Raw genomic sequence first — 21,638 nt, forward strand, 5'->3', positions numbered from 1 at the left:
TAAAGGCAGACACCCTCAGCTAGGCCGCACAAAGCCGCCCACAGAACCGGCCCAAGCCCGCGGTGGGAGACTGCTTATGATTCTTCTCAGCTCATTTGCTGGGTATAGTTGGCGATTTAACTTTGTTTTTCATTGTGGTGAAATACACATAACTTAAAATATGCCATTTTAACCATTTTAAGTACACAATTTAGTAGTATTAAGTACATTCATATTGTATAATCATCACCCCACACACTACCCACCTCCAGAACTTTTTCATAATGCCAAACCTGAAGCCTTTTATAGTTGTCTTTTTTTTTTTAATCTTTGTTTTCCAATTAGAGTTGACATTTAGTATTATTTTATATCAGTTTTAGGTATACAGCATAGTGGTTAGACATTTACATAATTTATGAAGTGGTCCCCCGATTAGTCTGGGGGGCACATAGTTTTCTTTTAAACATTAAGATTTGGAATACAGATGGGGCCCCAGGGCCAAAGGAATTTGATCTAAAATACACTGAAAATGGCGATAAAGGAAACTAACAAAAGGATTTTTTTCTCCTGTCCCTTCTTCCTCCATTTATGATTACATTTTTCATTAAAGAAGAAAGATTTTGTGGTCATAGGCAGCACCCCACTTATGCCTTAGTAGTGGGTGCTCTCGAAGTTCATTTGCAGTGCTCTAATTTGCACCTCAGTACATTTTCCCAGGATGGTTTTTTCAAGACATTATTCTCCAACTTTCACATACCATGGGAACCAGACAACACCTTTTAAAATTCTCAATTATATATTTGTGTTAATGTTCATTAGTTTAGAAAATAATTGCCAGTACATTAAACATCTGTGTTCATGGATATTATTGCCTAGGGCAAGACTTAGTTTTAAAGAGAGCCGATTTGAAGAACACAAGTAAATAATACACGAGGTAAAGGGTGGTGGCATATTGGGGAGCAAATAAAGAACATTTGGGGAAAAACTCCTGAATAGTCTTTGCGTAGGCCATACCTCCTTCCATTGAAGTCTCTGGCAGCGGGAGAAGGCAGGCAGACAGTGACACGAATCCTCTACGGATTCTGCTAATGGGCTGGCAAGGAGGAGCTCAGGGACCTGGAGAAACTGAGAAAGTCTGTGCCTCTCTCTTGTAGTCTAGGTTCCCAGGGGCGTGCTTCAGACCTAGGCAGCCCCGTGCTGTGATCGTGTTCTTCCGTTGATCATATTTTTACTGCTTGCAATATCAGAAAGAAGATAAAGAAAGTCTGCACACTAGCAGCTGGTCCCTTTTTAAATTCAATCCTGGATAGAAAAAGAAAGATTTATTTTGGTGAGGATTGTAGGTCTTTGTTGGTGGATCTTTCTGAGGACTGCTTAGGTTTGGTGAGTCTGCAGAGAATTTTGTCACTTATGCAGGAGTCAGGGCTCAGGATGAGTGAGGAACTCAGCTCTGGGACAGAAGAGCAGTGCCTGCAGGGGCTTAGGAAAGGAGCGGGGAGCTGCTCACCTGCTGCTTCTTCCTTTCTGTTTTTCTTTTCTTTGGCTCTTATCAGAACTGTCACTGCCAGCCAGGTTGGGGCAGGGCCCAAGCATCATTGGTTTCCAAAGAGGGAGGGTAGTGGAAATCCTAAGAGAATATGACTGCAGAGAAGGTGAATTCCATGACTGCCTGGCTTGGGCAGCTGTTCCCAGACAGCTATTTATATTTAAAAAGGCATATGTAACTCTGGACTTGAGAATTCTTTGGTCACGTTTCTTCTTTTACATTTTGTTGTAATCTTTCTCCTTTTCCTCTTGCTCTCTCTCTCTCTGGCCTTTATTTTTCTTTAAACACTGAATGATACATGATTATTGCGAGTATATCATGTGTAAACAAGTGACATTTCCTTATCCTCACCAATCATGCATTCCTGTTCCCTCATAGCCTCGGTATTGTGTATACTTCTAGATTTTAATGCTTATACATACATAATGCTTATACAGTAAAATATATACATTTTATATGGAAATAATATCTATTTCTGCATCACAAACATGTTATATACAGATACACCTCTTCTTTCGAACAACTGCATGGTATCCTGTTGTAAGGGAGGTACTAAATTTATCCAAACCACATTGAAGAATGCTTTTGGAAATAAACAGGGATGCTGTGAACATTTTTGAGCATACATCTGGACTCACTTGTTAATGTTTCTGTAAGCGAGATTCTTAGAAATGAGTTTTGGGGACATAAAGTGTTACAGATTTCGGTAAGTAATGTAACATTGCCTTACAAAGAGGTTATGATAGTCTTAACAAAATACTATCTAATTGTTTGCCTGTATTGAGTCTTAGCATATGTTATTTGTACTAATCTCCTATTCTATACTCTTGGACACTTTTTCCATATATCCTACCTTAGTGTGTTCTCTCTGCTCAGTACCTGGGTTATGAATTGCTCGTTATCAGTGATACATAGTGCTTTAATAGTAGGTACTCAATACAATAATGAGGTAGATAGATTTATTTATTTATTTATTTATTTATTTATTTATTTATTTAGGCAAACTTTGGTTGACCTCACAGATTTCAAGGACCTTGTCAGCCTACAATCCCTAATTTTTTTATTTTTTATGCCTACAGTACCTGATCTTCCTAGGTGGTCTCCCATTCAAGTACTAACCAGGCCTGACCCTGCTTAGCTTCCGAGATCAGACGGGATTGGGCTTGTTCAGGGTAGCATGGCCATAGACTAATAATGAGATTTAAAAACAAAAATCCTCCTTAATCATTTGGGGGTAATAAAGTAATTCCAAGTTCAATCCTTTATTCTCTCATTCTTGTGTATACTGGTTTGATGTTCCTTAATGATGGATAAATGTCAGGTGTGTACTGGGGTATTAGGAGTAAGTACTCAGATTTGCTAGACACTAGTAATGATTAATCCTACATTCAACAAATATTTATTAAGAGCCTAGTCTGTGCCAGGTACTATACTAGTGTACTGAAAGATTTAGGTCTGACTATATATTTTCACTCAAGTGCAGAGTATTTCTGAATAAAAATTTCTGATTAGTGTGTGACCATTTCTTTAAGTGGGTCTTAGGTCTGATGGGATTGGCTTTGATGGATTGGTTCGGAGGAGGAAGAGAGTGCCAGCTAAGCAAATGGTAGCATGGAATTGCATGCAGTTTGTTAAACTGAAGAAGGCATGCAGGAGGAGTAGGTTTAGAAAAAGCAGGAATTTGGTTTGGGGACATTTTAACCTAGTCAGGAACCATGGTGGATGCATTCTTGTGACTCACAAAACATCTGAGACATAGTAGGTACTTAACGTTTGGCTTTATTTTAATTCAGTGATTTGGCTTTTATAAATATGTGTAATTTTCTGTCCTTAGCTCTTTAGTACTGACTCTGTTTATACCAAAGAGAAAAGCTCATTAGGATTATAAATGGAAGATAAATTTGAGCTGTATCTTTAGTGAAATTGATGTGCCTTTCGCTTTGCCAGAGTGGTTTGATAATTTGTTCTTTGAATGCTGATCATCGAGTTCTTTTAATGAACAGGATGTCTATCATATGTATAAGCAGAACTTATTTTAGGTTTGAGGATCTTTTATGTGTGTAGCTGCTTCCTCTAGCATGGTTATGGAACATGATCAGGATATGGAATGCATACTTATGGGACTGCCACTGTTCTTTTATGGTAAGAATGTAGTTTTCAGAAAAAATTTGGAAAGCCATTTTAGCATTTTAGGTACTAAATTTTACCCCTCCCCCACTGACAGATTCTGTTCCCCTAGATATAGTACATAATTGCTGTTCTTAGTCATTTTTCCAATTTTCATCTTCATGACTGGTGTTTTGTTCTTTTACAAATTAAACCCATATTTTCCCTTGCTCCTTGTTTCTCTTTTATGCTGAAATAACTTGTGACATTTAAAAGTTAAATTGTTTGATCTCACAGTTTACATCTTTAGATCGTTTGACAAGATTTTGAAACACTTTTAATGAGCTATACTACCTTTCTAGGTTATGATAACATAATGTTCTCGCTGGATGTGAAAGTGACATTTTGGTTTAGGTGTTAATGTATACAGAATTTTGAAAAAATGAGCATGACATGATTTGGGCATGAAACAAGACAACTCAGAACAGTGACACCTGCAGTTCTATTTTAGTGGGCAGGACCTATTAGGTAATGAATAATTAGGGACATGCCATCTTGATACTGTGTTGTTCAGATATGCCTGTGATTTTTATTATTCCAACCTATGTCTCAACTGTTACTAGTACACAGTGATGAACAACTCATCTGTAAAGTATCAGAAGTTATCATACCTTCAGAAGCTATTGAGAAACATCTCAATAAGGTTTCACATTTAAGCTGTATTTCCCACTAGGATACTCCTAAAAATTTGATTAACATACACTGAGGAGGATTTCAGTAACTTTGAAAAGTGTGAGGGGTTAATTTTAGGTGAAAGATAGCTGTGTATACAATTTTGGGGAAAAAAATCCTTCCAGGATTTTTATTTTAATTCATCGTGAAAATATGAAATTATAATTTTATTTGAACATTTTGGGGGTTTTGTAATATAGCGTTAATCTAGATTTTTTGTTTACTTTGCTTATAGCAAAGAATAAAAATTGAGGAACCTCTATGAATCTTCTCTTTAGGTATGACAATGGGATGCCTGCTTCCTTTTATATGTTTAAGAAATTAAGTTCTCACCAGGGCTCAATGCTATTTTCTTCTCCTACTAAAGTTAAGTCTTAAAGGAAGAAATGATTAAAGGAAGTATTTTTTTCCCATCTGAGAATCCTAACTATATTTCTTTTTAAGAGATTACTTTTTTTTTAGTTTTTTTTTTTTTTTCTGACATGAAATAGTTTATGGATTTATTCTTTTTTCTTTTTTTAAATAGGTAGGAGAAAGTGAGTTGTAAAGAAGATAATCTAGTCACTTACACTGCGAAGAATCTGGAATTAAGACCTGTGTTCTTAGAATCAAATACAGTTGACTACGTTCTTTCTCTAGTATTTATTTTTTTCATTTATGGAGCAGATATTTATATTAAGTGCCTAATATGTGCCAGGTACTGTGTCGCTCCTCGGGATACAATAATGAAAATCCCAACAAAGGACTTCCCTTCATGGAGCTTCCATTCTGGCAGAGCAGAAAGACATTCAAAAAAGTAAGATGATGTACACAAGAAGATGATCAGAAAAGGCTTGTCTGGAGAGATAACATAGGAAAAGAGGCCTGAAAGTTGAGTGGAAGCCAATAGTGAAGAATAGGATGAAAGTGTTTGGGAACCATAATAGCATATTCAAAGGCCCTGAGGCAATTAGGCACTAAAAGTAGATTAGAGTAATTGAAGTGTTGTGTGCACTGGTGGTACTTGGACTTAACAAAGGCGGAAAAGGTCCTGCAAGCTCTGTAACAATTAAGCGTGGATTTTATTCTAATAGTAGTGGGAAGCACTGCAGCATTTCACAGATGAGAATCACACAGTTTAAGAAGTTCTCTTTGCTGCATTATGGAGATTGCAGTTGGGCTTTGGATGGGTGGTAAGCACAGAAGCAGCATTGAGGAGGCTGCGGCAGTAATCAGATGAAGTGCGGTGTTGGCGGAACCATGGTGGTTGCATGGAAGTGAAGAGAAATAGATGGATTCATGATTGCTTCAGAGATAGAACTGGCAGAACTTGGACCCTTGGTGATAGTCATTCTTTTTAATTATGGTTCTTCGTCATCTTTCCTGATTCAGTAGCTGAAGAATAGCATCTTACTATTGTTTTAATTTTTTTTATTTTTTGTTATTTTTTGTTATCATTTGTCTTTTCATTTCATTTATAGAGTATTTTGTCTATAAGTGTTTTATGGGTTTTTTTTAAAGCTGTGGTTTATGTGTTTTGTGTCCCATGTTTTTAATAATATAGACTTCATAAATGCATGTGAACTTGAGAGAATGCTTTATATATGATTCATTTTGAACTTACTCCAGTATAATACAGTGATATATGTTCAAGGCTTTTTAAGAGTAAATAACATTTTATCTAATGCAGAATAGCCTTAGCTATGCATGTTAAAATCTTTTACTTATTTTTCTTATTGTTTTATCATGGCTTTTGTTAACTAATTTTACAACTTACATAATTTTACATACTATCTTTACAGTTCAATTGTCATTATTGATTAGTTGCAAGGGCCTAATTTCGTTGTGTTAGTTATAATTGTGGAAGTCAGAAAATAAAGTTTATTAAATTTTTATATAAAGCAAGGATAAATATTTACAGTGATTGTCTTAGGGTTAGTATCTCTGGTAAATGGCTCTTTAATTGTAGACTTTGGTACTTCTTTGAGGTCCTACATCCTAGTCATTGTCTCGTTTAGCTGAGATCGTATGGTAGCTCAGATATGTATTATGCCTGAAAAACTCCGGAAATGGCCATGTGGCAAGTGTTGCTTGCAAGTCACAGTTGCGCATTAGAATAATAGGGGTATAGAAAGAAGGAGCATCAGTTGATGGTTTAGAAAACAGGGGTTCTAGTGCTGTGGCCTAGTTGTGTTGCTTAGGTTCAGGATCTCTGTTGGAAGGTATCTACAAAATTCTTTATTGCTTGGAAAAGGTACTGAGATGAGTATGTCATTACATAGACTTTCTGCTGCCCCCTAGAGGTATTCTGCCTTAGTTCAAAGCTACATCTGTAGTCCCTTTACAACCCGAGCCGGTGCTCCAGTGCTGGCCTACTTGATTGATAAGGATCATCCCTTCTAGGCAGCTGACCTTTGGTGCTATTAACCATCTGTCAATTGATAGAGGAGCTCAATGAAGATGGGCCCAGGGAGTTTGGGAAATTATCAGATAGTTAAAACCAAGAAGTCATGCTCAATGGTGACCAGAAGGAAGTTGATGAATGTACATTTTTAAGAATCAGCATAATTGCTGTCAGAAAAAAAAATGTCAAATGCATCTTTTTGAGTATGGCAATAAAGATAGAGGAGTCCTACACTTGCTTCCCTTGGTTCTGTTTACTTCCAGGAGACTAGGAGAAGGGATGCCGGGGAAGGAGACTGGGGGAGCCATTTCTGGGGGAAGAGTAAACATGGTGAGAACGTAGACAGTGCCTTCATCGCAAAGACTGCCCAAAGGATTCACGGTTAAGTGCCATCAGTTTAGAATGTACCCTTTTAGATGTTTTCTGGTCTGAAAATAGTTCGAACTCATCTAACTATCAAAGCAATTATTAGAATTTTATTTTGGGCAGTAGACTTGAGCTTGATTTCTCTTATCTGGACCTGCGAGTTGTTGCTAATTTTGAAACGTGGTGTTAGTCCCCAGGGTCATGTTCCTTAAATTAGCTTTCTTTTACCTCAGCGAGTTAAATTTATTTTTCTAAGTATAGATTTAAAAGAAATTTGGTAGATTTTCTCTCACTGAAATGGAAAAGGTTTGATTACCCAGCTAAGTGGGTACTTTTAAGTCCTCAATGGACTATAAAAACTTACTCTGCTATAGATACGATTTTTTTATGTTAATTGAGAAATTTGTTTCTTTCAGCCTGCTGCCAATACTAGGCAGTCCCCAATTTAAACACTGAAGGTTTATTTTAAATTAGTTGTGTTTTATTGTTATGTGTGGTGTTTGGAGCCCCAATCAGTCTTCCAGAATTCGTAGAGTATTAAAAGTAGTTGCACTTCTGTATAAAATCATCGACATACATCTAAGTAATAATTTCTAACTGCTTCTGAGTAACAGAAGCATTCTGGGAGAAAAGTAGTTTAGAAACTGAAATATTAAATCTTCTGGGCATTTTGATGGCATATGAGGCAAGGGAAAATATATTCGAAATCTGAACTGCCTTAGAAAATCTGAGGGGAATGGTTAATTTATATACAATGTATGTAAATTTTATGGCACTATTCTCATTGTTTATATAGTATTAAAGAGACATTGCCTAGTACAATAGTGTGATTGAAAATACAATTAAAATTCTACTTTTGGATACTGTAGGAGGGAAAAAAAATTTTTCCTCTACCTGTCTTAGGTTTTCTGGCTGAGGCTCCATATATTAGACTGACAAAAGACAGAGTAACAGATAAAACCAAACAAGTTTATTAATACATTTGGCAATGAGTAACTCAAAGGGGTGGTAAGAACTTCGGCTTATTTAGAATCTTAACAAACAAGTTTTTTGGAAGAGTCAAGACAAAGGAAAAAGACTTTAAGCTGCTAGGGGCAGCAAATGTGGGAAGACAAATATATGGGGAAACGAATGGTAGAAGAAGGCTAGTTTTAAGCAAGATTTGTTAGATTCCTCTGATGCCATTTCTGGGCTGATAAAAATCTAAAGTGTCTCCAATGATTAACCGCTGTCTTTCCTGGTAGAGAGGGGAAGGAGAATACTTGTCCAAATATCTGTCCTGCTTTTAGGCAAATAGGTAGAGAGCAGAGAGCTTTTCTTATACCTTCTGCCTCTTCTCAGTACCTTCAGTTCAAAATAATTCTTATGCCAAAGCGGCATGTTTTACTACCCTTCAATACCAAGAACACTGTCCTTTGCTTTAAGTCGCCAGTGGCTCCTCTGGTCGGGGACAGAAATACCAGTAAGGAAGTTCAAAGATGGAGGTTATATGCTGTGGTCGACGTAGGACGGAGAAAAACATATCTAGGACGGCAGGATGGAGGCTGGAGTGTTCTTCAAGATTTCCTTTTCTCTTCTCCTTTAAAATAATTAATACAGGAAAACAATAACAGAAACATATTTTGTATTTTCAGCTATTGTTCTTGGACACTTGATTAAACCCTTTCAATCAGGCAATTCAAGGAATTTTCTTGAATGATTTTTTAGATTATAGCTTCCCTCTGTTTTTTTTCTCTGACCTTTCTTGAGCTCCTGTTCACAGTGAACTGACTAGATTACTTTTTTAATGTTCTTACCTTTTCTCTCCATTTTCCATTTTTCTCTCTTGTTCTACTTTCTGATTTTTTTCAACTTTATTTTCTATTGTTTCTATTGAAGTTTTCATATTTAGTATGGATTTCCAAGAGCTTTTTTTAAACATTCTCTGAATGTTTTTGTTCTTGTTTGATATCTCTGAGAATGTTAATAATAGTTTTTTGTTTTTTTGTTTTTTGTTTTTGTAAGATGATCATGTCCCTATTTACTCTGTTTCTTCCAAGTTCTTTTTTTGTTATTTTTCATTTTACTCTCTGGCTGTTATTAGAATTTTTTCAAATGTCTGTGGTTTTTAACTGTCCATTTCACATGTTAAAGGGAGCACTAAAATCGCTATTTGAAAATGCTTTGCATGAGTGAAGCTTGTTTATATGATTTCAGTACTAGATGATAAGTGTTCTTAGGTCTCTTCTCTTAAAATGTCTGGGGTTTCCAGGAAAAAAATGTATCCAGTTGTCTACCTGGAAGATTCCATCCTGGCTCCCAGGATTCTGGAGATCTAAGGTAAAGGGCGAGGGCACATCCAACTTAACATCTATTTGCAGCTTTTATTTAATCCTTTGTTTTTAGTACAGTGCCTCTCCTTCCAACTGTGTGGTGTCCCCTAGTCCAGAGACTCTTCATTTCCCTTTTTCAGAGAATAAACTTCCAGACTTCTCTGGTATGGGGGAGAGGCATTTGTTCAGCTATGCAAAGCGAGAATCCGGAGGTAACTTCTTTCAACCAGTCCTTTTATTTTTAGCTCCACCTTCATTCACCCCCATTTTGTAAAGTACCTGTGCCACCAGTTCCTCATCTTTTTAAGACTTCTTTTATGCAAATCAGATCACTTCTCATCTTTCCTCTATCCTGGCTCAGAGTGGTTTTCTTGGGTCTGCTAAATCAGTAAACTCTATTCTGTCAGCTTCCTAACTTCTTAAATTGAGTTGCTGCTGTCTCTTTATTTTGCTTTTGTCTTTTTTTTTTTTAAATCCCTGTACTGACTTTTTAGGGGAGTTTTAAGAGACAATGGAAACTATTGCATATGTTTAGTTAGACATCTTTTTTGAAATCTGATTCATCATTTGATTGACTGGATTCAGTTTTCTATTCTTTCCTCCCTCATCTCTCTACCTCCCCCCAAACAAATATATGGATACTGGATTGCTTGAGTTCCTGAGATTTGAAGAAAACCTGTCAATTACCTTTAAAATTATATCCTTTATAATTTTGCTGATTTTTCTTCCTTTTTGACCTCTCTTTAACCTTTTGCTTTCTTGCCTTTTCCTCCTGAGGTACCAGTGGTTACAGGCCAAAGAAAGAACCTGGGATTTTCCTGTACCTTATTTAAACATACCTGTCCTTTTTCTTTTCTTTTCTTTTAACTCATGTATTTTTCTTTCATTATGGTTTCAGTTTTTTCTTTTACCTCTTTTAATATACTCATTCTGCAGCCTCTTGGTTTGGTAAACATCTTATTTGTCACACCTGCCAAAGCTACCTCATGGTGGATTATTTCCTTGTGTGATTTATAATTTTTAATTGTTTTTTCATCCTCAGCAGAGATTACTTTTTCAATGGGAGTCCTGCGAACTCTTTTTTGTTGGAAGATTTCTAAGGGACCATTTTGCATTTACTCTCTTGTATTTGTATTAATTATTTGGCTTGGAAACCCCATACCATGCAGGTAATGTAAATATGGAGTCTGCATCATCATGTGCTAATATCATGGGTCCAATTTGTCTAGTCTCATAGGGATCCTTGCTTTATTCAAAGTTCTTCATTTCAGTTCTCTGCCTGGATTTGACCTCAGACCATGGCCCCTGCCCAGGCTGGGATCTTAAAACCCTAGTCCCTGGCCGCTGGTATCCAAGGCACATGTCCCTTTGGGCTGTATGTGTTAGTTGTACCTTTTCTACTCTGGCTTTGAGATTTCTCTTTTGATACATGGGAAATTCCCTCACTTTATTATTTTTTTTTCCCTCACTTTATTTTGAAGTGGAATGTGGTATTAAAATTTTAGCAGTTACTTTTATGTAGATTTTTATATGCATGATGTACTAAGGAGATATACATAACTGGGGCCATATTATGGACTCAGAAGCCATCTCTTTTGCATTCTTTACATTCTCATTTATTCATGTGTTCAACAAACATCTGTGTGTACTCTGTGTTAGGCTCTTGAGATTCCGACACAAAAGATACTGGGCTTTCTGAAGGTGGCAATTCTAAAAAACAAAAATGTAATGTGGGAAGGATATTCTAGACAGAAAGAAAAACTTGCAAGGTGTGCGATGAACAGTGTGTGAATGCAAGATTACTTTTACTTTAACAGATGAGTAAACTGAGTCAGTTTATGTAAGCCAGGCTGCCAGTGTGCTTTAAAATACTACATCAGAGTTTCTTAAAAACAGAGAGAGGATAGTAAAGCATGGCCTCATCCTTTTTCTAAGCCATTTGACTTTTGTCATAGCCCTGCTATGATAGAGGCACGCACAATCTTTTTATTCTAGCCGAACAAGCATAAAGTGGAAGGATTTTTAGCTTTCATTTTTAAAAAGCAGACTGAGAAGAAAGGCAAGGAGTGGAGTGGAAATAGAAAGCCTGTGTTAGCCTTTCCCAGGCTTCTTGAGACAAATGACATCATCACTGTGCACATCAACTGGATGTTAAAGCCAGTGGATTTTGGAAACATTGATTATGTCCTAACATTCTTGAGTGCTGCTAGAGTGTTTGTGTCTAAGGACTATGGATTAACTAGATGAATATTAAAATGACCCTGCTGGTTTCAGACTTAGGGAGGCAGTTAATCAGTTGAGTGGGAATAGATCATCCTCAGAGTTTTGGTAATTAGGATCTAAGAATGAACCCCCAGGGGAAAACTCTAGTGATTAGTCGTCTTTAGAGCGATGCAAAGTTTTCCTTATTGTTAATGACAACAAGGCAGAGTTTTCAAATGATCTTTTACATTTGATAGGAGACTGGATAGGTGGATATTGAAGAAAATATAGATGATAGAATAGTAGTAATCCTGATGGTTTGATGTTCTCTCTCTGGGATGATGAGAGACATCCAGGACAAGTATTTCTTTATGCACTTAGGTTCAGATTTCACCTTTATCTTTGTTGTTAGTTTGGCTTATCTCCCGAGACTACTATGTTTTAGGAATATAAAGGATTTGGTAACCTAATTATACACAAAGGGCAAAGGTTCCAATTATTTAGAGAAATCTGCAAGTCCACTTCATATTTTTAAAGAAAGCTAAAGTAGGAAACATCTATTTTAATTGTACAGTGCAGCCTGTGTTTAAAAACACAGAATATGCTCAAGAAAAACACCTCTTTTTTAAAAAACCTAAGTACAAGTAATGCATATGTGTGTGTATGTGTGTGTGTTTTCAAAGAATTTAGACAGTACTGGAAAACAAAGCAGGAAAGTATTTTATACCTTTTATTACTCAAAGGTAACAGTTAGAAGTTGACATACACCTTCTATACTTCTTTCCTATGATATTTGTAATACCTATGTGCTTACAAAAATGGTATTCTCTTTTCCAATCTCTGTCTAATCTCTAGTGGAGGCTTAATGTCCTGTTACATTATAATGTGTTTAATGAATTTTCACCATAGAACTTTTAGGTTGTTTCTAATTTTTTTGCCATAAAAAAATGATGCTTTGAATTTTCTGGTTACTAAATATTTATATTCTGTCACAGAATGACTCAAATGGAGGCTCAGGGCATGGTGAATGGAATTTGCTAGTCTTGGTGGTGGTAAGACTCTCCATGGAAAAGATGAAGGTTTTGTGTTTCATACTGTCAGAGAACAACTAGAATCATGATTTATAGTATACAATTGATATGGCTGGTTTCTTGTCAGTATGTCATATCTACTAATTTTGTCAGCTCCAAATCTGTTTTTTTCCTGGAACATTGGAAAGGCATCATTTTAGGAGGAAGGCATAAAAAGGGAGGCTATCAATTGGGAAAGTTATAAGGCAACTGCTGAGAAAGAATACATTTCAGATATTGCAAAATCTAAGTATCAAATATTGTTAAATAAACAAGACCTAGAGAAGACCAAAAGATGTCATCACATGAGGCTCTCCTAACAGCCTAAAGTCTGACAGCCAAGGTGGACCGAAAGGCAAATATGTACACTTCAGCCCGCCCTTCTTTCTTGCACCTAAGCAAAATAGGTCAGCATCCACTTAGTTCAAGGAGCTGTTTCATAAGGGCTGATTTTATTTGCTAACCAGCTAGTCTGTAAAATTGTGAGTGCTGCATGTAATAGCAATTTAAAATAAAGGATGATTTAAAGGTTAAGGCATCAAAAGTAATCTAAAATTTCTCCAACCGTACATTGAAATAAATATGTAGGTCCTTCAGTTGAGACTATGTGGTTGTTATTCTAGGCATTTTTTTTCTTCAAATAGAAACCGTTTTATGAATTCTGCTCATTTAACACTTTAAATGTTAAATAACAACAAAAAAAATCTACATCCATTTGAATTGGTTTGGAAAAAAGCAATTCAGGAGCCATCTAAATTGAGTTAGAGAAGAATTAAACATTTACCACATGAGTGGTTCAGTGGACTGCATTGCCCTAAAAGGTCCATTAGGTTATTACTGACTTTTATGGAAAGTTCTGGTGGATGTAAAGAACTTTATCTGGATTGAAGCATTTATAAAAAGGCAATTCATCTGTTTCATAATAAAATATCACTTCTTGATTTGCATTGCTCTTAACAAGGTACCCACAGGTAGTTTCCTATTATAAAATCTGAGTAAAATATTACATGCTCACCAAATTTTGACCTTGCATTATTGTTTATTATGTAAGCTAGTAGAGTAAAATTATGGATATACCAGTGTTACTTTTGCTGTTATTTTTAGAGATTTCGTGCACGAAGCAGAAAGTTTAGTTCACTGTATGCTTATAAAACTAATTATGAATGCACTATTTCCTTCTTTCATTTGCCATTATCAGCATTTAGAAACATCTGGAACTTTCCTGTGGTTTCTTCATTGACATGCTAGCTATATTTCTTCAGTCTTGGGTCCATAGTGCTTAAACAAATAATAAAAATTCAGTTCTTAATTTCACGGCATTCATTTTAAAAGTCCATTAAATCCTCAAAGAAGAATAAATTATGTTCAGTGTGATAATTTTTATATTTTCATGTATTGCTTTGTGTTTTTCAAAGCACCGTGAGATCCATGTAAATTCCCTTAACTAATGGAACAAGCAGATGGAATAAATTATTCCATTATAGGAAACTGAGGCACTGGGGTCGGAGCACAAGTTAATGACAGCAAGGCTTGGAACTCAGATTTTCTGAGCAGTTGCTCCATGGATAGTTGTGTTGTGCATTTCGTGGTATTTTAATTCTTGAAAATTGGTATTCAGTATGTAATTCAGCTGATAGTTTTTTTTTTAATTTTATTATTAGTTTCAAGTATACAGTACATTGGTTAGACATTTATATAGTTTGTAAAACGATCCCCCTAATTGCTTTTTCTCTCCTGCAGCTCTACACCTAGCCATTGCCTTACTTCTGACTGCATTCCCTATGCCGTGCTCCCCATCCCTGTGACCATCTATCAACTACTAATTTGTACTTCTTTAACCCTTCATCCCTTTTCCCAGCTCCCCAACCCCACCCACTCCCCCTGGCTTTCACCAGATTGTCTTCTATAGTTGTGAGTCTGTTTTTGATTAGTTTGTTCTTTTTGTTCCTTAAATTCCGCATGTAAGCGAAATCATACGGTATTTATCTTTCTCTGACTTATTTCACTCAGCATAATAACCTCTAGGTTTATCTATGTTGTTGCGAATGGTAGGATTTCATTTTTTTAAATGGCTGAGTAATATTACATTATATATACGAACCATAACTTCTTTATCCAGTTGTCTGTTGATGGGCATTTAGGTTGCTTCCATATCTTGGCTATTGTAAATTGTGCTGCCATGAATATTGGAGTGCATGGATCTTTATGAATTGTTGTTTTGGTTTTCTTTGTATAAATACCCAGAAGCGCAATTGCTGGGTCAAAAGGTATATCCATTTTTAATTTTTTGAGAAACTTGCAGACTGTTTTCCACAATGGCTGTACCAATTTTCAATCCCACCAACAGTGTATGAGGGTTCCCTTTTCTCCACATCCTCACCAGCACTTGTTCTTTGATTTATTGATGATAGCCATTCTGACAGGTGTGAGGCGATATCTCATTGTGGTTTTAATTTGCATTTCTCTGATGATTAGTGACCTTGAACATCTTTTCATATGTCTATTGGCCATCTGTATTTCTTCTTTGGAGAAATTTCTGTTCAAGTCTTCTATCTACTTTTTAATAGGATTGTTTGTTTTTGTTGTTGAGTTGTATGAGTTCTTTATATATTTTGAATATTAACCTCTTATCAGATGTATCATAAGTGAATATCTTCTCCCATTCAGTCGATTTTTTTTGTTTTGATGATGGTTTTGTTGTACAAAACTTTTTAGTTTGATGTAGTTCCATTGGTTTGTTTTTTGTTTCTGTTGCCCTAGGAGATATATCTGAAAAGAAATTACCTGCGGCAATATCAGAGAGATTACTGCCTATGTTTTCTTCTAGAAGTTTTATGGTTTCAGGTCTTACAATTAAGTCTTTAATCCATTTCGAGTCTATTCTTGTATATGGTGTAAGAAGGTGGTCCAGTTTCTTTTTTTTTTTTTTTGCATATGTCTGTCCAGTTTTCCCAACACCATTTATTGAAGAGACCGTCATTACCCCATTGTATATTTTTCCTCTTTTGATGTATATTAAGTGAGCATATAGGCATGGATTTATTTCTCTCTGTTGTGTTCCATTGATCAAGGTATCTGTTTTTATGCCAGTACCATGCTGTTTTGATTACTGTAGCCTTGTAGTATAGTTTGATATCAGGTAGTGTGATACCTCCAACTTTGTTCTTTCTCAAGATTGCTATGGCTTTTCGGGGCATATGGTGGGTTTCTTTTTTACACAACAATGTCTTATTTCTAGGTGATGCTAGATAAAAAGATAATAATATAGATTCATATTTAGTAAAGAAAATATCATAGATTCATATTTAGTAAGGATAAATTCATAAACGATTTATTTAGTGATTTTTGCTTGGTTAATTTTTTTCATTACCAGGATAATTGCTTTAACTTATTTTTCTGTTGTTAGAGGTCTGGCTTTGATAATTAAGTATAAATAGTTTAGTGTGTCATGGCATATTATCTGATGGATTTTATAATAATAAAGACTAAACTGTCTATTTTAAGAATTGAAGCCAAATCGCATTTAGCAGATTTATTTTTTACTTAGTTGAAACCCAATTGAAAACCCTGCCGAGTTTAGAATCTATAATGAATACGTTGTTGTTCCTGCCCTTTATTATAGGAACTCCATATACATATTTTTTTAAAAAGACTTTTTTAGACTATCGTGTATATGTGCTCAAATCTGTGAGGCCATTGAATATTTGCAGTGGAAGAGCCCTGAAAAGCATTTGGGGGTCTCTGTCTAGCCCTAGGACCAACTCTTTGCTAGGTATGAGATTTTAGAGAAATCACAATCTCACCGGACTTTATTTATAACCAAAAATTACAGATGAATGAGAGTTCCAGCACCTCTTCTGTCTCTCAAATGTTGTGGTATTTTATTATAAAGAGTTTATATACAGTTTTTACTCTTCTATTACTTATTCCCAGTTCTGAGAAGTACATCTAATGATTTGAGCTATGTATTATTTCTTAACATTCTCTCACGAATGGGTATAGGGTGGCTTTTCTGCGTGATGATATTAGTAGCTGTTTTGAGCCCACCCTAATGTATAGTCTTCTAGGTCTAGATGTGAAAACACTTTCTCTTTTCAGAAATGCCTGTAGTATATTCTGAATTGAGTGTGTGAGTCCTGTGGAGAGTCACTTTGTCACCTCTCCTTCTACAACTGGGCTTTAAATCCTTACCTTTTAGCAGTGGCCTTTGAAGTACTGAGTAGCTCTCCAACAGTTAACTTGCATAAAAATCAGCTTTCCCCTTTTGTACCATTTCAGCATCAGCTGCAGGAAAACAGCATGTCTGACTTTATTTTTAAGCTTCAAAGCTTGCTTGAAAATAAAGAGTTGTTTTCTTATGAAATTTGGAAGATGGTTTTTACTCATGCGCATCTGAATAATTAGGCTTTTAAAAATGCCATTTGGAAGTGGCAGCTTCAGTAAATATTTGTGACGTGTCACTGTGGGCCCATTTAGGCATTAGAAAGGAAGCAGAACTTTATGAAAAGAACAAGACATATTCCTTGGAGTAATTAATATCTTTTATTCCTTTTACACAAGTGGATCGTCACAGCAGTAGCAGTCCCTGTGAAGATAGGTAAGGTAGTTGTTAATCCTGTTTTCCAGAAGAAACTGAGACTTGGAGAGGTTAAAGGACCTTGTCAAGAAGGGAAGTAGCTAAATTGGGTCTCAGCTCTAGGCTCCCTAACTCACACAGCTGATGCTTTTTCTACCACACCGTGCACATAAGATAAATTACATTATGTGTCACAGATATTAGTGATGCAGGAAATCAGGGAGGGGAAAGGGGTTGTAGAGTGAAATGGTCAGGAAAGGCTTTGCAGAGAAAGGCCTTAAAGACTAGACTTGTTGAAGAGGGGTAACTGGAGAATTCCAAGATTGGGGGAAGCACAAGGACTCTTAAAGAGTGAACCATTTTGTTGTCCTAGTTATTAATGGTAGCCATGTACTTCTCATGCTGTCTGTTAAGAGTTCCTCTGTCTGTCTGATGGACTTCCCTTTGTAAGATTAGTTCCTTTCTTTGGATGGATACTTGCAATGCCAGAATGAAAGAGCTAGAGGAAGGGTGGGAGGGACACTAAGGTTGTGTGTCTGTGTCTGTCTGTCTGATGGCCTTATATTGCCTCCTACCATTTGATTTTTTTTTTTTTCTATTTTAAAAATTATCACTGAAGAGGAGATTGTCTGACTATTTCCCTATCAGAGAGAAGTGAAATAATACCTTGGCTTTGGTCTGGTCTTTGTGGTTCTAAGTCCTGGCAGACTTCCTGCATTGGACAAGGCAATCAATGAAGAACCTACATGAAAAGCCCATGTTCATTTCTTTGGGCCTGAATAATCTACCGAGAATTTTTCTTTAGAGTTCTCGTAGCCACTTCAAGATGTTGAGGGCTCCCTTGACTGTCATCCTAAATCTGCTGAGAGGTATTTGGAAGAAGTCTGGGGTCTGATGGCGGGAGATCCCCTTTCCCACAGGACCTTCTGCCAGGACTCTCATTTGGTGTGTGTGTCTTCTTGTCACTCTGGGCAGTACTAGTGACAATTGCAGTCTCTCTGCAGTGATTTTAAAGTGATCAGAGATTCCCTTTGCTTTCATATTTCTCTCTGGAGAATGACCACACAAATTGGTTTAAAGCAGCTTTCAATATCAATGGCATTTTCAATAGGCTTATTTTCCATTAAACCATCTACACACTGCCGGATGTAAGGGATATTTCCCAAGATATTGAGCAGATATTGATTGAGCACATTCTAAGCCCTGGGAATGGGAGAGATATGGATGCTTAAGACTGTAGCCTTCCACAGTCACTCATAGGCTCCTGGGGGAGCCTAGACAGAGACTTATTCACGAGGGAGCGTCTTAGGGAAGGCATACAGCACTGCAGATGCTCAGAAGAGAGAATGTCTAACTCTTTTTGCAAGGTCCAGAATGTCTTTTATTTAAGTTTTGCTGTTATTTGTTTGGTTGTCATTTGGACCATTAAGTACAGAGTGGACATAATTGTCCATTGTCATTCCAGAGTCAGATTTGGGGGTTCAGCAGAGATGACTTTGGACTTTGAAATCAGGAGACCTGAGTTCAAGTCTTGTTTGTGCCAGTGCTTCACGTGTACTACATAGGGAGTTAATAGGAGTTACTGAGGAGAAAAGGGGACAGGGAAGGGAACAGCCTTTATGGAGTCAATTTGAGAAATCCTGGTAAACATTTTCTTTACTGGAGGATTTCCTGGTAGCTTTTAACATGTTAATGTGTACCGATGTTTCTAGGAGAGATTATGGTATGCAGTTCCCAGGCTTATTTTGATGTTTTTCTTTAAGCGTGGAACGTTTTATCAGATTATGATTCCATAAAACATACTTAGGGAAATACTGCCATCAGTAATTTCTAGCTCTTAAACCTACACAACAGTACAACTGTTTTTGCTGTTACCATAATATCTATCATTTGAGAAAAAAAGTTAGCCCTCTATTGGGCAGGATGTTGGCACAGTGAGATGTAGTGGACAGTAGCTATTGGATATGATAGAAAATTTAAGAAAGAAAAAAAGAATATGGGTGTCAACACCCCTTTTAATGCTAGGTCATGCATCATCAATTTTCACACTTGTTTTTTAAATTACTGATGTTAACAGTTTACAGATGAATAAACTGAAGCTCATCTAATGGGTTATGCATAGGAGATGCTGAATGTCAAACTATGGTCTGTCTTCAGCCAACGGCCATGTTCCATTAACAGCAAGGCTTTGTTATAGAGCTGGGTCATTTTTAACTTTTCCTGTTTTTTTAACTTTCCTTCATTTTTAACTTTTCCTGTTTTTTTAAATTTTAAATTATTGTTACAAAAATAATACATGCTTATTAAAGAAAAATAGGTGAGAAAAAAGTAGAAATACTCCCAGGCCAGTCATCAAGTACAATTTCAGTTAATATGTCATGTATTTCTTCCTAATTGTTATATGAAATATTATGTTCATTAGTCATAGTTGTGTTTAAATATGTATAGATACATTATAGATATTTATGCTTACATAAATCTATACAATTTTGAATCTTGCTTTTGAATCTTCCCTACAGATGTGCATTGGTTTTTGACACATACCTAAGTATTTTAATAAATAATACACTGGACTCAGAAACTGAACTTAGAGCTCTTCGATGCAGGCTGCCCCTTGACCATGGACAAGTTCCTTGGTCTTTCTGGAACTTAGTTTCCTTATTTATAAATGAGGGAGTTGGATTAGATCGTTGATTTTTAAACCATGGGATTCCATGAAACTCCCTAGGGCCTGGGAGTAGAAAGGTCAACAGAGCAGGAAGAACCTTGGTCCTTTCTTCCATCCGTGTTTCACTCCAAGCAGCTGCACTTATAACTCTTTTATAGATTTGAGGTCCAGGCACATTTGGGAAAAGGTTTTTACTGATTTGTGTGTGTGTGCGTGTGTGTGCGTGCGTGCGTGCGTCTTTGGCGTGTGTGTGTGTGTGTGTGTATGAGAAAGAATATAAATTGCTGGACCAGATGATCTTGAAGCTCAGCATTTCAATGGTATCTGTTAAGTGGCTGTGTGTCATGTACATTTTAAAAACATTACCTAACCAGATATAATGGTAGATTAAGCAGACTTGCCATACTCTTTTCAGATTACCTCAGTAAGCACAGAGAAAATCACTGATCCATACTGAGCAGGGTCCAAAACACTGTTGAATTATTTCTTAGAAAATACACCAAGGGGGAGGCCATAAAACATTTCCCCTTTGACTATTCATTGTCAGATCCATTTAATGCTCTTTTAGGAAAGACTAACCAGAGAATCAGTGGTCCCTTAAACTGGTACATGTTTGAAAGCTATAGACTTTGTCAATAACTGGTTTTCCCTCTTCCTTATTAATGTTAAGGTTTTACATTTTGAGAGCATTGATTTGGAAGACTCAGTGTCTGGACTTTTTCTCTTACCTCCACAGAAGGAAGAATCTTGTTCAAAAATGAGGTGAATAGATGCTTGGGTACTCAAGAACTCTGGACAGCTACATGAGGTGTTTAAAAACTGTCCTGAACATCTTGCCACTCAAGTCTCTGTCATGAGGCCTGACAGGATGAACACGCGGCAGAGGAACAGCATCCTGCTTTGTAGGAACGGTGACTGCTGACCTGTCGAGAGCAAGCTGGGGACTGCACATTGTCTGCCAGTACAATGAAGGAAGTGGTTTATTGGTCACCCAAGCAGGTGGCAGACTGGCTACTGGAGAATGCTATGCCAGAATACTGTGAGCCTCTGAAACATTTAACAGGCCAGGACTTGATCAACCTAACCCAAGAGGATTTCACAAAAGCCCCTTTGTGCCGAGTCTCCTCCGACAACGGGCAGCGGCTCTTGGATATGATAGAGACCCTGAAAATGGAGCACCACATGGAAGCACACAAGAATGGCCATGCTAACGGGCACCTCAGCATTGGCACAGACGTCACCACCCCTGATGGCAGCTTCAGCATCAAAGTCAAACCCAACGGGATGCCAAATGGGTATAGGAAGGAGATGATAAAGATCCCCATGCCAGAACCAGAGCGCTCCCAGTACCCCATGGAGTGGGGCAAGACTCTTCTGGCCTTTCTTTATGCACTTTCCTGTTTTGTTCTCACCACAGTGATGATCTCGGTCGTCCATGAACGAGTACCTCCTAAGGAGGTGCAGCCTCCACTACCGGACACGTTTTTTGACCATTTTAACCGGGTGCAGTGGGCCTTTTCTATTTGTGAAATTAACGGCATGATCCTCGTAGGACTCTGGTTAATTCAGTGGCTGCTCTTAAAATACAAGTAAGTAAAGCAAAAGCTCTCAGATTGAATGACTGAGGGGTTTCCACTGCAGATGTCTAATCCTCATTATTTGGAAATGAAATTTATCAGGCAATGGAATCAAAGCATA

At 36.9% G+C, this 21,638-nt stretch overlaps 1 protein-coding gene and 1 pseudogene across 8 annotated transcripts in view; one reads left to right on the plus strand and one right to left on the minus strand.

Annotated features, from left to right (window-relative positions):
* Positions 1 to 21,638, plus strand: part of SGMS1 (sphingomyelin synthase 1) — a 256,609-nt gene that overhangs the window by 197,765 nt on the left and 37,206 nt on the right. For 7 of the 8 annotated variants that reach the window (XM_039871804.1, XM_039871805.1, XM_039871806.1 and 4 more), the window contains one exon: positions 20,677 to 21,529. In XM_039871804.1, the coding sequence (XP_039727738.1) occupies positions 20,907 to 21,529 (623 nt within the window). In that variant the 5' untranslated portion in view covers positions 20,677 to 20,906. Of the gene's footprint in view, positions 1 to 9,193; positions 9,209 to 20,524; positions 20,530 to 20,676; positions 21,530 to 21,638 lie in introns of those variants that run through there. The other variant, XM_039871810.1, reaches the window with a different exon arrangement.
* LOC120609813 (uncharacterized) lies at positions 2,596 to 2,714 on the minus strand (annotated as a pseudogene).

This window comes from Pteropus medius, unplaced genomic scaffold, assembly GCF_902729225.1.
Source record: "Pteropus medius unplaced genomic scaffold, Ma_sr-lr_union100, whole genome shotgun sequence".
Taxonomy (NCBI): domain Eukaryota; kingdom Metazoa; phylum Chordata; class Mammalia; order Chiroptera; family Pteropodidae; genus Pteropus; species Pteropus medius.